The 17,232-nt window shown below is 36.7% G+C and overlaps 1 protein-coding gene across 6 annotated transcripts in view; it reads right to left on the bottom strand.

Moving 5' to 3' along the window:
• The window catches only part of COL19A1 (collagen type XIX alpha 1 chain), a 208,568-nt gene that overhangs the window by 30,802 nt on the left and 160,534 nt on the right, over nt 1–17,232 (bottom strand). For all 6 annotated transcript variants that reach the window (XM_087774800.1, XM_087774795.1, XM_087774797.1 and 3 more), the window contains 9 exons: nt 12,883–12,924; nt 11,653–11,706; nt 10,753–10,806; nt 7,614–7,667; nt 6,623–6,676; nt 4,495–4,539; nt 3,842–3,892; nt 3,718–3,762; nt 2,751–2,777 (listed from right to left, as the gene is read on the bottom strand). In XM_087774800.1, the coding sequence (XP_087630926.1) occupies nt 2,751–2,777; nt 3,718–3,762; nt 3,842–3,892; nt 4,495–4,539; nt 6,623–6,676; nt 7,614–7,667; nt 10,753–10,806; nt 11,653–11,706; nt 12,883–12,924 (426 nt within the window). The remainder of the gene's footprint in view (nt 1–2,750; nt 2,778–3,717; nt 3,763–3,841; nt 3,893–4,494; nt 4,540–6,622; nt 6,677–7,613; nt 7,668–10,752; nt 10,807–11,652; nt 11,707–12,882; nt 12,925–17,232) is intronic.

Raw genomic sequence — 17,232 nt, forward strand, 5'->3', positions numbered from 1 at the left:
GGTTTTAATTCTGATGAAGAATATAATCCAGAAGACTCCCCTCCAGTGTTCTTGCAAGCCAAGGTCAGCTCTAAAGCACCTCCAGGTGGTAGAACCCTGAGGTACAAGCATACTCTGTCAACCAGAAAACCAACCTCCAAGCAATTCTGTGATCTGTTCCCTAAACAAAGCTTACCCTGCAGCAAGGGACACACAGACTAGGTCCCTGTGTAGATCTTCAAGTTTTGAAAGAAAATGAGAAACATGCTCCACTGGAGAAATCAGTTTAACGTGTAGAGTGGGGAGGCCCATTTAATTCTTTTTTTTTTTTTAAAGAAAATAGATAATTTACCACAGAGATTTAAACTACAGCCAACAATTCCAGTATTTCAGCAATTCTCAGTTAAATCGAAAGCCACAGCAAATTCCCATCTGGATTTCATGAAGTCTCTGGCAGATCTCACTTTTCACACCTAAGCTCTGTTTGAGATATGGTGCTTCCTGAGTAGGAAGTGGATGCTGGTACAGAAAGACGTATTCAGCTTCTGGGCATTATGATGAAACAAAAAAAGAGGCTTTGTGACTTTTATTGAAAATAGATTAATCAGCTGTTCTAGGAAAATATCTCTCAGCTCCATGTTTTTCTGTGAGTGCTCAGTGGTTTGGGTTTCTTATTGTCCTTGAGGAGCACAGTTGTCACATTGGTTCATAGATCAAAGTTCAATTTTTCATGTAGCTGGCCCTCCATTAACACTTGGCAAGGAATCAAACATGATCCTAGGCCCTGCAGAGGACGGCTGAGTGGAGATTATGCACCTTCATGATAGATGAAGTCCTAGCCAGCTCTTAAAAATGTTACCTTCTCATACCACTTTGGTCTTGGCTGGGTTAGTCTGAGCTAGCTGCACTTAATTCTGCTGCTATTTTTGTGTAGATACTGCGCCTTCACTGGTAGGAAAAAAGATACAACTAAATAGTACTGGCATGCTGCTGTCATGAGTAGAGAGATTTCTCAGTAGTTTCACACTGATAGTGAAGAGAAAGACTCCACGATACGGACCCAAGTCAGAAGACAAGAACCCTCCAACAGGAGAGGCCACTCATCATCATCTTCCAAATACTGTGGCCTGATGTGCTCAGACAAGGCCAGTCTCTAGTGACATTTAAACAGTCTGTGTGTTGTGCTCTGACCTGATTCTTTACTACCAGGCATCCAAAATGTTGGTTGAACCATCTCCTTATTTATTTTTCCCAAGACTAACAATTTGAAGACAGGACAGCAGCTGGAGAGGTCAAGTGTCAGCTTCTTGGTGGTTGAATGAACTCCAGAATGTGCTAAGGAACTCTGTAAGTATTTCTCTGAAGTAGTAATTTGTTTCATTAGTAGCAGACATAGCTGTTCTTTACTTTGCTGGAAGGGACGTGATTTTGCTTCAAAAATGATCTCCAATATTTTTTAGGGTTTCCTGATCTTTATCAAGTAGAAAATCCATCAGTAGATCATGGGGAATGCAGTCCAACTGGGCACAATTTTCTTTCCTAACTAGCTGAGCTTCTACTGCTTTTATCAGCAAATTCTTCTTGGCAATTTCTGTTAGCTGACACATGGTACTCATCCTGCTTCAGTCATACTGCCTGAAGTTGGTCTGCTGGACACAGTTCTACCACACTGACCATGAAGGAGCAGTACCTGTTTCGCTGCCTTGCAGTGTTATAGTGCTGTAACTATCATTATGCAGTTATGTGAAGTTCCTTAGACTTGAAAAAAAAGTACACAAATGTATTGAAATTTTAACTGCTATGGAAGCATCTATCTAATTTTTAAAACAATATCCATTTAAAATGACATTTGATACTATCATACTTTTTGGGCTAAACCATCAATACTCAAATTTTACTACTATCTTTTGGGTATTTTCACTGATGTCCAGTCATCAAGACGTAATATCTGCAAGTTTCAACTTTGGCACCTTCAAGGCACTGTAGTGACAAATCGCAAGCTAAAGACAAATATAGTTCTCTGTTATAAAGGCAAGTTACATCACATGTCAAGGACTTTGGGGAAAAATGTACACCCAGTCAGGATTTGGATCTACATTCTGCTGGCGGCTAGCCTTGTGCAGCTGCTCAAGATTCTTTCACTAGCTGTCCTTCCTCTCCTCATAATTTTTGAAGAAAGATCACGTGAAAAGGACATAGCACAATGCTTAAAGGAAAAAAATATCAAAAAGTTAATTAGATCTGCTTTTGAATGTCAAACTGCATAGTTGAAAGGTATAGTGGCTCCCATGATCATCATCATCTTGCTCACCAGAAGCAATGTGATCATACTGCAACTAACCATCACGTCGTTTCCAAAGAAAACATCAATTTCTAGTTGTTACTAGCTAGCATGATGTAGCACACTATCCTTCCTCCCTTATCACTTTCAAATTTAATGTTGAGAACAATCTAATAGCTCTTAAGGTATTTTCTACCTTTATTTCACATTTTCTATTCTTAGATATATGCAGGGACAGCTCAGCAGAGATGAATCTACAAGCAGTTAATACTATGTTCAGTCATTCATTATATTATCACTTAGAACAATTTACCAGAAACTGCAAAATTCGCAAGCCTGGCAATTAAAAAGGCTTTTTCAGATGTACTGATTCTGCAGGAGGTAAGCTACCTGCTAAAGAACGTTAATGGACTCTTCCACCCTTGTGACTAGGATCATGTGTTGAACTACTTGGGGAATTCTCTATTGTGACCAAAAAATACATACATACCACTGTGCCAGGATCTCCTTTTGGACCCTGCAAAGAAACGAAGAAGTGGAAACACATTTAAAAAAGAACAGAGTTACACAATAAGATGATATTTTTTGTATTGCATTATGAATATACTTTGCTAATGCAGTGCATTTAGAATCAGTATTAAGTCCAGCCCTCTCAGCTGATTAATTTAGTATAAAATCTTAGTAATATTTGGTTTTTGTTTTGCTGTTCCAGAATACAAAGACAGCTCTGTGGTCTGGTGCAAGCCCGTGACTACAAATGGGAAATAATGTAAGGACAAAGTCCTCGCTGATGGGTACAACATTTTTGTGTGGTTACCGAAATGACACTCATCTTAAAACAGTAGAACTTCCCTGTGATGCTAACAAGAAAGAGGGCCTAAATAAGTGCACAGCATCTTTGGCTCCACAGAACCAAAGCAACAGTGTCCAGCTGCAAGGTGGTGCATCTCTGCAGCGTGGAAGACACCAGCCCTGTATTACTGCCACAATATAATGCTTGGTTTTACACATTTTTCTGCACTGTAGCTACATGTAGTGAACCAGTGACAGAACTGAGATCAGAATTAATGAGCTTCTCATTTCCAGCACCAAATTTAATCCATTACAATACTATGCCATCGCTAACTATAAATACTATATTACACATTTTAAGATATTAGGATACTGTCACTAAAGAGTCCAATACCAAATAATGTACCATTTTTGCAGCCTTTACTTGCTAGAGTGAAATACTTAAATCAAAATAAACTACTCTCCAAAACGGGCTAAAATGCTTGATAAACACATAAAATCACATACTTTATCATTAACTACTTACCAATCATATCCTTATTTTTTCTATCTTTCACATTAAAAATCAAATTCCATGCCACTTAACCAAAACTGCATGCAACTAACCAAATCCTCTGTTACTATGTTAATTAACTATGAGAAATTATGTTTCTGTTAATACTTACCGGAGGTCCTGGTGGACCTGGATAACTAGCAACACTCACACCTCCCTGTAACAGCAAGTTTAAAAGTTGAGTTGGGCCAAAATTAGGTGTTGATTGAAAAAAAATTAACATTAAAGAGAAATACCTGGAGTTTATATAAGCTGCTCATTCCATTTCTTTCATTGTAAGGCATACCCTTTAAAACATAAAAACCAAGTAAGTGTCACAACTATGAATTATAAAGGCAGAACTCTTGCCCTGTTCAAGCCCCATAGCTCAGCAAAGCTGTGCTATCATTGTTGTTCTCGATCAATTTTTCAAAGATTCCAGACATTTCAGTAAGAACATAAGATACATACCAATGCAGCTTGGGACTTTTTTTGAATTACGAAACCAGAAACCTGTAAATCTCAGTGTACGTTACATTTTTATATTCATTATTATTATAATACTCCAGAATTAATTTTGTGTTAGGTACAATTCCAGTGAGCTTCACGGACTTTGCCTAGGTTCCCTGAGTTCCCTGATCTCAGGTACCCAAGCTGTGTAAGTTACTCTAATAACATTGGACACCAAGGTTAACTCATTTGACCAAGTTTCTAGGATGGCTTTAGTGACCTGAACTTGCTCAGCGATGAATCACAAGAAAAAAAAGGAATACGGAAACCTTTGGCAAAAAGACATTGTTGTCTCCCTGCACCATTAGATTGACAGTCAATTCTTTATATTACATGACATTTTACTCACAGGTATATCGTTCCTAATATAACATTCAAAATATAAACCAAAATGTCTCACCGGAGGCCCAGGTGGTCCAGGTTTCCCAGGAGAACCTTCACTACCCTAGTACAGCAAGAGATTCATATAATTCATTTACTGTAATTGATGTCCAGATCTATTCCATACCCAAGCTACGATGACCATAATGATAATAAACAAGAGATACAGTCAATATAAGCAGGTAATATCAAGAATAAATTCTCCTGCCCAGCTCCTGCTTAAGCTTCAGGGAAGTTATTAATCATAACTTTACACTAGTTTTTCATGTTGTTAGTTACTTGGTGCTTTAGGTGGCAAAATACTAGTGGTAACCTGGTTTGTGAAACACTTCATATATACCAGGAGGGAGAGGACGAAAAAAAAGAGTTGTTAGTAACAATTTCTAAGCAACTGGCAGATAAAAATTAACATTAATTTTATGCTTTGTATATTATTTTGCAAAAGTCAATCATCAGTTGATCATTCACAGGTAAAGAAGAGCTACAGTTTCAGAAGTTCAGTTTATTTAGAAACGCATTGAATAAAAATAAAGATCTTTATTAAGAGATACAACGAATATCTTGTTGGTTTTTACTGTAAAATATTCATCTGTGGTTACCTGTATCTGTAGAATGTTCTGCTGACATGCACTGAATTGCTTATATTAAAAAGAAAACCTTCTGAGTTTTTGCCCCAGCAGAATGGTAGGGTCTCTGAACAGTATAGAGTTACAAAGGTTTCAACATCCAATTTCCCAAACAAGATCTTTTCAAAATCTCATCACTACGGTTCAGTTAAAAACACCATATAATTTGGAACAAGTCTGCCAGAATTTTTGCCAACTGACTTCGTTGGATCTTATTAAACATATGTCAGCGAGACACTTAGGCTGCATATTTAAAATTATTAAGGTGGCAAAAGTCAAGCTAAGTGTTCAATGGCAATAATTAGCTAACCAGAAAAAAATAATTGTAATTAAATGTTTATACTAGGATAATTTCCAAATGGTCCTGCTAATTGATAGAAACTGTCAGCCTCCGAAGAGAGATTTGGAGTACTTCACGGGGAATAAAAATACTGCACTTTAGAAAGCATATTATATGATCATTTCTCAGACATGTTCCCCAGATGAAGGAAGGAGGAAATTACTCTGGCTGTATTTCAGTTTACTTGATCACTCTTCAGCCATCTGACTTTTGCCCTTTTTGATCGATGGGACACTAGTTATAGACTAGCGGCTTCTCATTCCCACCTGCGTGTGAACTGTAAACAAGGAACTAACAAGGACTTGTGTTTTGCTTTTGGTTACACAAAAAGGAAATAAGTGTGGGAAATTTTTGGTGTTATGGTCTGCAAGAAGACAGCTCTCAATCAATTTTTACACTGAAATAATTTCAGACCTTTACAAAATAGTTTCCTTTCTTACTCATACCAGAGTCAAGGTTTTGTAGAGTGTTAGTAGGATCACATACATTGATGTGGCAGTGCTTTGCCTGGAAAACTCCAGGCTAAAGACAAAAAAAACTTCAGAGAAGTGTATTCATACACAAAATGGAGAACTTCTCCCAGAAAGTATTTTGCAGCAAACTAAGCTTGTGTCTGCTGTATTTCACTGATCTGAGGTGCCCAAGAAATGAATTTGACCTCTTAGTTATCACGGATAATATCGAGTGCCTGATAAAAGAGCACATAAAACACTAATAAAAAGCAGTGCTATAACAGTGTAAATTAAGTATAAAGGAAGCTTATATATTTTTGCAGAATAACTTATACTCAATAACTTTCAGTACTTCTGAAGCACTTTTAAAGTATGCAATTACTTTTGACTGAAATACTGGTAAAAGAAGGAGAAGCAGAGCAAGTAGTAACTAGTCATATACTATTTCACAAATGTATTTTCACTTTCCTAAATTTTATATAATATGTCATACTTAGAGAACATTCTCTGCAACTTACATATACCACAAGGACTACGCTTCAAAATATAAGCCCATATGTATGGCATTGTTTGGGGAAATAGTTGTATTAAGACACAAGTAAAAATTAATTTGAAAATGTACGTCGAGTTCTTGTTTGCACCCGATGTTAAAAAGAACCCAAAACATAGGAGCGTAACGGGATTGCAAAACCTTCACAGATCTTTACCAAGACTAAAAAGAAGGAATACCTTTTCGCCTTTTGACCCTGCTGGACCGGGATGCCCAGGTCTTCCTGTGACTCCCTGCACAACACAGTATTGGTTTATATTAGTTAAGAAACTATGAAACACAGTATTTTTGCATTGCAGCTTAGTTTTTAAAACTTGTACTTTTTGAAGGTCATTTAAACCTAATTATGCTTCTCCTCCAGGTTTAAATATTTCTCTTCTGTTTGATACGACAGATATGTCCTTCTGATAAGCTCTTTGAAGGGTAAAACTTGTGTTTGCGGTTGCATTTTCACCTTGGCAGACTAAATGCACTGACCTTAACTGGCACTTCTTGATACTGCTAAGAATCATGCTTTACTGCTAAAATGCCAATTTACACATTCCACATCACATTAAACTTCCTAAATGTATTACAATTTTAGAAAGAAGGGAAGCATTAGTACTGTCAGCAACCTAGGAATGAATAATGATCATACTAATATGATCCCATCCAGCATGTATAAAACAGAACTTAAAAAAATTTCCAATTACCAACATTTTTTAATGATATTTTTTAGTGACTTTAAGTATTGTCAGCTTATTCGCATACTTTTTTTATTGTGAAACCAAGTGATTACTTGGTTTCAGCATTAAATGTTTTCAGAATGTCTAGCTGGAATTATTTTTAGATTTTTATTACTAACATTATTACTGTCACTTGGGTACAAATACATAATTAACTGCAAGTTTGCACATCATAAGTCATGTAACCTCACAGAGTCTCTAGTAATGCCAAAACTCCAAACTCATTTAAGTTACATAAACTTTGAGCCGAGACAATGACAGTATTTTCAGTAACATCAACTCACAACATAGTTTCTTTTATTAGAGCCACTATGGGTAAGATTTTATTATTACTCTCCTAAAAGCCAAAAGAAAGGACAAGAAACTAAGAATATTAAGTCTTACTAGACAGTTATAGCAACCTCTGCAGAGACAGATGAGATCACGGGTGATACCACACACTTACAGATGGTCCACTGGGTCCTGGTATGCCTGGCAGTCCAGGAGCACCTTGAAGGCCCTGGAAATTAAAAGAGCATATGTCTATTTCCTCTCCCACTTTTACCTCAAAAGCTACTTATATTCAGCATGTCCAGCAGTATTATAACTATATTAAAGGGCATGTTCATCTGAAAAGTTGGCATTATCTTTAGGAATGAAAAAAAAAAACCAACCCACCATGCAGGGAAGAGATTATCATTGAACAAGGTCAGAGGCAACTGTTTGCTTGACTGATAAGCAAGACTTGTCCTGCAACCTTTCACATTGTTAGCTTATGGCCTGTATATCTTTTTGTCTTTAGTTATGCAGATAAGAGCATGACATGTGGCTTTTCCTTAATTTTCTATTTTCTGTCACTAAAAGGTTTTTTTGCTGGTGAGAAGACATCTACTCAGACTTCTCAATGTTACCTTATGCTACCTTAATGCAATGATGCTTTCTGCCTGATTTATAGATTTTGTTTTTTTAATAACGGAACATGACATTTTTCATAGTATTTAATGACCTACTTTCCTGCTCTTACTCTATTTGATTGCCTGGAAACTGACAGATTCTGGTATCCACTTACTAAACATACAGGTGTGCAACTTACTACAGTGGATGCAGGTAGAATTTGAGACAAGCCTGCATGTCACTGAAGTCTTTCCTCTGCCACACCAGGCTTAGGTGCAATTTTAGACATGTAAAAGTCATGTACTAATGAGAGCTAATCACTCTCCATTCCCCCTATAATCCACGGAGGGAAATAGGTCCCTCCTAGAAGTGATTAATTTTGCCTGCACAGGGTGCCTATCCTCTGACAAGAGGAATCACCTCAGAAAAGGCATCTTTCTCATGTTAAATGCAGTGTTTAAGAAGGCATAGTTAAGGGGCTAGTCTACAAAACCACAGAGGTCAGGAGCCCTGAAACAGGGGCTCTGAGGGAGAGACTGAGGGAAAAACTTCAGACAGAAATAAATCAGGAAAGATGTGGAGATGGAGAGAGACATTGATTTCCCCTTCTTGCTCCTCCACACAGAGGACATTGATCCACTTCTGCAGCTTTTCAGAGTGTCAATCCAACTGCTAATGTGTTCTCTGCTCATTTTGAGTTACTTTACTCTGACGGTACAGTCACCCGGAAAAATGAATATGAAGCCAAAGGACTGGTTTTTGTAATTCTTATTACTGATGTTAGAAAAACCCTCCCCTGAAAAAAGGAATGTTTTAAAAAAGAAGAGAACTAAGCTTCAACAAAGATTAAAGGGCTGTTCAAAAGCACGTGGAAATTAATGAGTGTATTTGAGTGGGCTTCTCAATCTCTCTTCCCATTCCCATGATAACCAAATCATAAAAATGAAAATAAATGCATTCTTTTAAAATGTGTAAATTTGTAAAAAAAGTTACTCTTAAACTTTGTTAACTCTTTCATACGTGTTTCTGAAAATAAACTCACTTGCACTCTCATGTCATAATCAAAAGCTGCTGCTAAACACTGAAAATATAAGAGCTAAGGCAGCTAACCAGCTATCAAACAGCGAAGAAGCATTTGAATAGCTAACTTACTAACACAGCACAGCACTCTACTGAATAAATAAAAAAAATATAGAATGAATTTACTCTGGAGTCCTTTAAAAAAAACCTAACTGCCAGTTATAATCTGGCCTTTCCTTTATTACCTTTTTAATTGCCTCTAATATCTCACTTGATTCTCAGCAGTCAAATAGTATCTGAATTGTTGAAACTGTTTTGCTAATGCCTTAGACTGCTAGGGTTGAATTGTAGAGGTACCCTATAGAGCACACAAAGGATGTGTTACTTTCCTATTTATTTTTTAAGTAAAATTCTGCTTGGGCTTTTCTTATGGCTGCCCCATCATTTTAAGGTATATGTTCTAAATCCAACCTCAGGAGGCACTTGATTTTAAGAAGCAAAGACATAATGAGCTCTATAGATTGTGTGAAAACAAGAGGAAAAATAAGGATGATACTTCAGTCTGACAACCTGCTAAATTCTGGGGCAAAGCCATAGCAGGAATACATATCTAATGCTTCTGCTGCATCTTTTTTTTTCCCCTCATATAACTGTTTACTTTTGGAAGCCAAGGATACTGAGGAACACAGCTTTTTTTGAAAATTATTCTCATTCTACTACTGTTTGAAAATTCTTAATATGTTATGGCCTTAGCACCAAAGAAGTGTAAAATGCTCATAAAGAATTACAAAACCCTCAAATGATAAGCTCTAAATTTCTTTCACATTTTCCAGGTGCTTTCTTTTGTAGCCAGCACTCCCAAATTACAAGAGTAGTATGTATTTAACAGTGCCAGTTAAGTATTTTGGAATTTCAAAGTGATCACCAAATACTTCGTAACACACTACTTATTTTAACTCCTTCAGTTGGCTAAGGTCACTAGGAAACTCATTTATTTACTCAGATTCATTTGCTTAATAGCTTCTGCTTTGGTGATTTTCTTTTTGGACAGAAATCGCTCTTGAACTGTTAACTGGAAATATTTCCATTTAAAATGAAAGCTATAGCAGCTATTTCGGATTCAGCACCACAAGTCATGTGGCTTTTTTCCTTCCCCATAATGACATAAAAATAACTCTAAGAATGCAGTATATGATGCAAAATACTGTAAATATTTTAAATTCAGTCTCTTCAAACATTTTCCAGTTTCCACTAACTAGTAATTGCTGCTATGACTGTTCCCATAATAGTATTTGCCTAATAGAATGTTTTTGAAAATGAATTCTAAAGGGGAACTAACACAATGAAAGCAAATATGTTATAAAACATGAAGTATTTTCTGAAAATATTCAGCATTTGCCTATTTATTGCTCTATCCTATACTTTTAAAAATTAGCATTTAAATGTATGTGAGGCTTCAAAATATACAAATGAGCAAAAACCCTCAGACAAAAATTAAATAGATGTTATTTAATTGAATAATAGCATTTAATCTTGCTGAAAATTCAGAATCAAGGGCTATTTATGGCAATACGTTACTATCTCAGCATTTTTAAAGAACTGAATAACATTCTGTGCATTTCATTCTTGCTTTAGATCTTTATTCCGGTTCAGATAAGAATGCAACCACTATAGAAATGAAGTAATTTTACCTCATCACCCTTCTCTCCAGCAAGCCCAGGAAATCCACGTTCACCTTTGCTTCCCTATGAAAATGTAACATTCAAACAAATACTTTCTATTAGAGAACAATGAATTTCGTGCTCTGTAGGGCATTTTATGACCCACATTTAATATTTGCTAGCATGAAGCCCTTACAGCAATAGTGCCTAAAACATAAAAAAAGGCTCAATACTACCTGAAAGCTTTAAAATATGCCTCCCATCGAGGTGAAAGGAAATGAGTGTTTCTTATCTAGTAGGCAAACTAGCCAAAAGGCCTGATGGAGACATCTTATTAATACCAAAGAGCTTAAATGCTTGCTGAAATGGAGAAAATATACTTTCATGGAATTATGCTCAACTATAGGGGATATTGGTATGCCAAACTATGGCATTTGATCCAATTACAGTGAAGGAGAAGTCCGATGGACATCAATGAAACTTCAAGTCCCAGTGAAATGGCTGCATTACTTCCACAGGAACAAGGTGCAAAGGCACAGGGTGGTCCAGCTGTTGCACACTTGAGGGAGATATGGGAAGTTCCCTTCTTCACTGCAGGATTCTTGTGTGACTGACTTACCTAAAATAAGCCTATAGATGGCAATGCACTACTGGACAGTCAAATCTGATTTAGCTTTAATGGACACAAGACACAGAAGGGCTATCCTGGCCTGAGATTCAACTTGGGCTACTTCGCTCGCTGTCCTGAGAGGAAAGGCAAACTGACACAGGAAGAGGGCTGAACCGTAAAAATTGAACCTTTAGGCTGCTCAGGTGCTACAGGCATAGGGATCACACAAAAAAGTCAAGACTGTCAGAGGTAAGAGTCTGGCCTTTTACTTTCAACAAGCAACAAAGCAATGTAATGTACTCTCTTCAAAACTTACTTACCTTTGGCCCTTCTCTACCGGGGATGCCTGGAGGACCTCTTGTGCCGGGATCACCCTGAGGAACAGACACAAAGCAAAGTGATAAATAACCATTTTGTGACAGGGGCAGAAAGTCTGATCTATGCAGACTGCTTCCTTCCTGCTGTTGTGACCACCCCTTTGTTTTACCCCAAAGCCTTCTCTTCAGTCCTTTCTGTCTTCTACACAAAATACTTGTTCGGATATCCTTGTTTCCCTCCCCATCTCTCACACACTCTACTCAAACCATCCTAATAAATTTTTAGTTTCATTTTGAGAGGACTCATAAATGCCTTAATTTTGGATAGTCCCAGACACACCTGTGTTTAGGTATGAGCAGACCATCTTCTTTTTAAGGATTAGGTAGAGATGGAGGCTACTTGTTACTCTTGCCAGCTTCAAATCTACAGTTATTTTAAACTAAATGATTCCTGCTTTGTTGAGAGAAGCATTTTCCAGCTAAATTGCAATCTTATAGAAGTGGTAACCACAAAACAGAGAGAAATGAAGAATGAAGCATAAAGAATTGCATAAAGAATTGCTAAGAGAGAGACAAAGAGGTAGAAGAGCACGGACAGGACAAAGAAAATACAATTACAAACAGAAAGAATCAGGGAAAAGCCCAAAGACAGACCTAAAAGAAATCAGATCTGGGAATGAGAAAGCCAATAAACCCTAAGTACATGTATTAATAAAGGACAGTAGAATAGGATAATCTCTCTCCTCAGAAATGATGTGTGCTTTTCATATAGAAATCCTCCTGAGCACACTTTTCATTTTGGAATATGGCAGATCAATTCAAATTTTATTATTTTTCAAAATAATACCTTAGAAATTCTAGACTATTATCCCCCTTCAGGATATGACTAATATTAATGCTACAAAGTAAAGCAGAGAATGGGGTATACTTGTAGCGATTCGTACTGTGGGCTGGATGTACTGAACAGGCACTTGCTGGCTAGTACCTCATATACTGTTCAAATGTTATTTTGAAAAATTCCTATCAAATATATTTGATATATATATATCTTGAGTATTTGATATATATATATCTTGAGTATTTTTTAAAAACAAAACAAAACAAAAGTCTCAAAATGATTTTAGGCTAGCCAAATAGTTCAGAATTGAACCTACAGAAACTTTCAAGTGCATATTTTGATTTAAAAAGCATGCTTATAGTAAACAGAGATACTTAACCTTTGACAATGTTTACCTTCAGTATAGCACCCATGTCTCCCACAAGTGGCAGTGCAATCTGAAATTAAAAAAGGCAGCTGCAGTTAATGTTTTACACAACACTACCAATTCTGATGGGTTCTCATTGCTTCTAAAGTTTATATTGTTACCTACATAACTGATTACATATATATTGGTTGAAGCTATTTTTTAATGAAAACTCTAAAGAAAAATCAGGGTTTCCAATATAGTTTTTAAATGTTAAATACCCCTGTCTGTCCAACCTCACAATGTAATTCTTTGTTGCAATTTCAATGAAGTTGCTTAAATCATGACAACAGCATAACTCCAGAACACAGTAAATTGCACCTTAAAATATTAATAATATATTGTTTTTGTAGCATACCAGCAACAACCTATCGCTATTGGAAAGTCTCACAGACTATTCTCACCTGATTATCTTCAATTGTTTTCCTTCTGCTTTCTCCTAGGCTTTGACTCTTCTGTGAACTTAGCATGAATTGTGGAGATGCCAAAGCTAACTTCAATAAGCTAGCTCAGCTGCTGGAACTCATCCAGCTACAGAAACACGAGCAACATATATAGTATTTTGTCCTGCCTTTAAACAGTAAAAATTAGTGCAACTCTGTGGTGCCACAGCTAAATTGCTACTAATACTAAAGCTAACCCATTTAAAGCCCAACCAATAGGGTTACACTGTACTGCAACGTATCTCCGATTTCCAAGTGCTGCCATTAAACTTATATTTAAAGATTCCCTGTAAAAACGGATTGAACTGGTTATCATCAGCTTCACTCACAAACGGACTCTTCAATTACCAATGCTCATTTCTTCTTTCTGCAATTGCTGAAGCAAAAATAGTCCTGGGCATACTATAAAATCAGACACATTCAAAATTTGTTACTGTTTTTGTTCAGTCTGTTTCAATTATTTCCATCTTGAAGAAGAAAAATAAAATGTAAGCACTTTTGTAGCATATTAGAAAAACTGTCAGTTGGTAGCAACGGATGTCAAATACCAGCTCAAGAGAAGCACTGCTGAATGCACTTAACCATAAGTGTAATCAGGAGTACACCATTTACAGGGTAGCATCACCACCTTTGAAGGCACACTGAGAAGTTTTCTAGGGCGAGACATAGCCACCTAACACAACCTAAGGACATAACTTTGTAAGGTGTGAAGTCCATCCTCTGCACAAAGGTAAACTGTACTTAGACAGAGTCATCTGCTCTTAAAAGTAACAAGCCTTAAAAACAACCACCACATCCCTGCATGGCCTGACTTTTCATCCTTCTCCTTGTGACAACATTTTACAGATAGGCAGGCTATTACCATGTCACCTGATGGTCTTTCTGCTGGACTACACAAGTGTAATTTCCCCAGTCTCTCCTCTTTTCTAATGTTCTTATTTTAGCTGCAATGTCACTTTATGGTACAGGCCCCCAAACCCTCAGTGTGAAAGGGTCCTAACAGCCAGCTGCAAGGGCTCACCAGGTATGAGAGCAAGCCTACTGTGTTTGTGCCATACAGTTCGTCTGCTCTGTAGGTGCAGCAAATCCAGCCTAACTGCAAACATAATGTAGAGTCATAGCTGTGTATGCTGAATTCTGAATGAAGGTATGATATATGCTGGGTTTTTGAAAATGTTAAAATGGCCTTAATTCTCTGGACTCACTCACTCCTGCTTGCTACATCTTCCTTTAAAAATGTTCTCTCCAAAGAAAAGAGTATTTCAAGAGAGCAAAAGGCAATAATTCTCCTGTTAGTAAGTTCTACCATTTAGAAACTGTCTGTTCAACAGTGGTATCAGATTTTTTACTTACATTTAGTTTACAGTGCACTATGCCTTCCAGACCTATTCTACTCATGGATTTTGTTTGCTCTTATTAAGCACTTTATTCTCATCTGTCTTGAGTTTAATCTTGTTGACTTCAGACTGTCTCTGAATTTTAAATTTTTATTTTCTGTTCAAAAAGCTAGCAATCTTTCCCAGTCCGATTGAAGAGTTTATATCTACTTATCCTAATCAAATTAAATCACTGACAAGAACCGGGCATGGGAGAGATCTCTCTTTCCAAGTTTGACAGTAATCTGCTGATAGACACTCATATCCATATTTTTTGGATAAGCATTAACTGTATGGCAATTACTTCAAGAGCATTTTTTGCTTGCTTATAAAAATATTATGAGGACAGTCTCAAAGTTTTATTGAAGCCAAGGTATATAACATGACTATTTCAGTCTTTCCCAAGAAAATTAACCTTCCAAAGACAGAAATCTGATTTATTCCATGACTGGTTCTTAACAAAATTATGCCATCTTGTGTTTCTTACTTTGTCATTCATATCGCTGGTACTTAGAATTAAATTTTTAAAAAATTATTTCATATGTTTCTTGCAATCAAACTTTTTTCAACTGACTTCTTATACTCTGGTTCCTCTCCTATTCGCCTTTTATGAAGATATGTTTTCTGTTAGCATCTCTCCCTTCCTCAAAGGCTGCATCTTTCCCAAAGTACTCATAGGAAACTGCTAATCATTTAGAGACTGCTTTGGTTCATTCTTTGGGTAAATTACACTGGATCTTCATGTTGTATCTAAAGCCTCTAACTAATTCTTTTTTCAATTAAATTAATTAAAATTCATTTTATGAATTCTATGAAAAGCAATTTTTTTCAGCAGACAGTGAAAAGCCACTGAATTATTCAGCTTTCTCTGCACAATCTATACTTTGATCTCCATGATTATTAAATAATAGACTTTACTGGGCTTTCAAATAATTGTATTCACAGTGTCTTTTTCTTGTTGTTTTTATATCCATTCCTAACTGAAGCTCATTTTATATCTCAATCTTTGTGACTCTGACTTGAGTTCTACCTTCATACTCAATGCCAGTGATAGACCTGGTTTTACGTACTGATTTTAGGCCTTTGAGGAGTTACTGATTCTCTTAAGTGTCTCTTAAAGCACTGAACCAGTTCACTAATGCAGGAACCGAGGAACCAACTGATCAGAATCACCATCCTGATCCCTGATAATCAGCACCGCATACATGCTAGCTTGTTCCCAGGCTCTTCTCTGGAGAAAGCTGACTATTTTCTCTGAGATGAAATCTTTGTGTGGTTTTGGGGCTAGTTTATCCCTCCATAAGCTCCTTGTTGTCAATCCTCAGGCTTACTTGTGGACTGGTGTGCATTTGTATCATCAAATGTTTAATTGAAAGCACAATATATTTTACTGTCTAATGCATTCCTGCAGCGGCTCTGGAGCATTTCTAATCTCTTCACAGGCTATCAGCAGTCTGCAGGCTAGTTTGGGAAACCCTGCCTTAGATTTGCATTGCTGGACACTTGGAGATGGACCTCACTCATAAGACATGATGCAAGTCTCTGCATCTGCGGAGTACCTGCGATGGTCAGGTACGTGAAGAATTGCTACTTTAAGAGACGAACAGACTGAGACTGCCGACATACTCGGTGAAAAAGCCAAACTCATGGCTTGGTAAGGACCAAAGATTTTGCTAAAGGACATAATACAGTTCAAATTTTAGGTTTTGTAATTTTTATTTTCCTTTGTTTTGATATGTCTCAAACAAATACTACTATCACTGTGTCTCCCTGTTGTTTAGAAACTGTGCTTTTGACTAAAGTCTCTGGGGAAATATGTGAGTTTAACAATTTCTTTTTAAGCTCTGGTTTTGGTTTGTTTCTTCCAATCATCTACAGATTTTTATTTATTTTATTTGTATTATTATATTTTATTTATATTGAACAACCACTCAGGGAATTCAGAAAGCTTCATTTGCTGTCATAAAAGCCTCTGTAAGCATTTGTTTCGAAAGAGAAATTCGCTTTTTGAAAGTTCTGAGGTAGTTGTTGGGACTCCAGACAGGAGCAGCAATAATGACTGAAGTTTTGCCCTTATGTCAATTTTGCAGATATGCACATCGGACTCTCCTGACTCCCATGTAAAATACTCAATTATCTTTAAGGGTAGAGTTTGGTCTGAGGTATGTGCAGGCTTTTTGGATCTTGTAGTGCTGTACTTCACAAAATCTGTAAAGCTATAGCATTATTAAATACAAATCATTGCTGTAATACATACCCAAGAGGAGATGATAACTCCTAAAGTGTGGTGAAGGATCAGAATTTATTTAGTGTTTTTGTTTTCAAACTTAACTTTTCATTAGTGCTAAAGGGAATTTATTGCATTAGAGACTAACTATTCTCAGAATTTCATGAAAAAATTCATGTCTTCTTTCTGTGGCATAGCAAAATTAGCTTTGGAATCCCAAAACTTTTCTCTTCAATCTTTTAACAGGAATTATCAAAGTATGCTCCTGAAAATTTGCATTATACAGAACTGCT

Source organism: Nipponia nippon, unplaced genomic scaffold (genome assembly GCF_047370975.1).
Source record: "Nipponia nippon isolate SJK-2023a ecotype South Korea unplaced genomic scaffold, ASM4737097v1 scaffold_4, whole genome shotgun sequence".
Lineage (NCBI taxonomy): Eukaryota > Metazoa > Chordata > Aves > Pelecaniformes > Threskiornithidae > Nipponia > Nipponia nippon.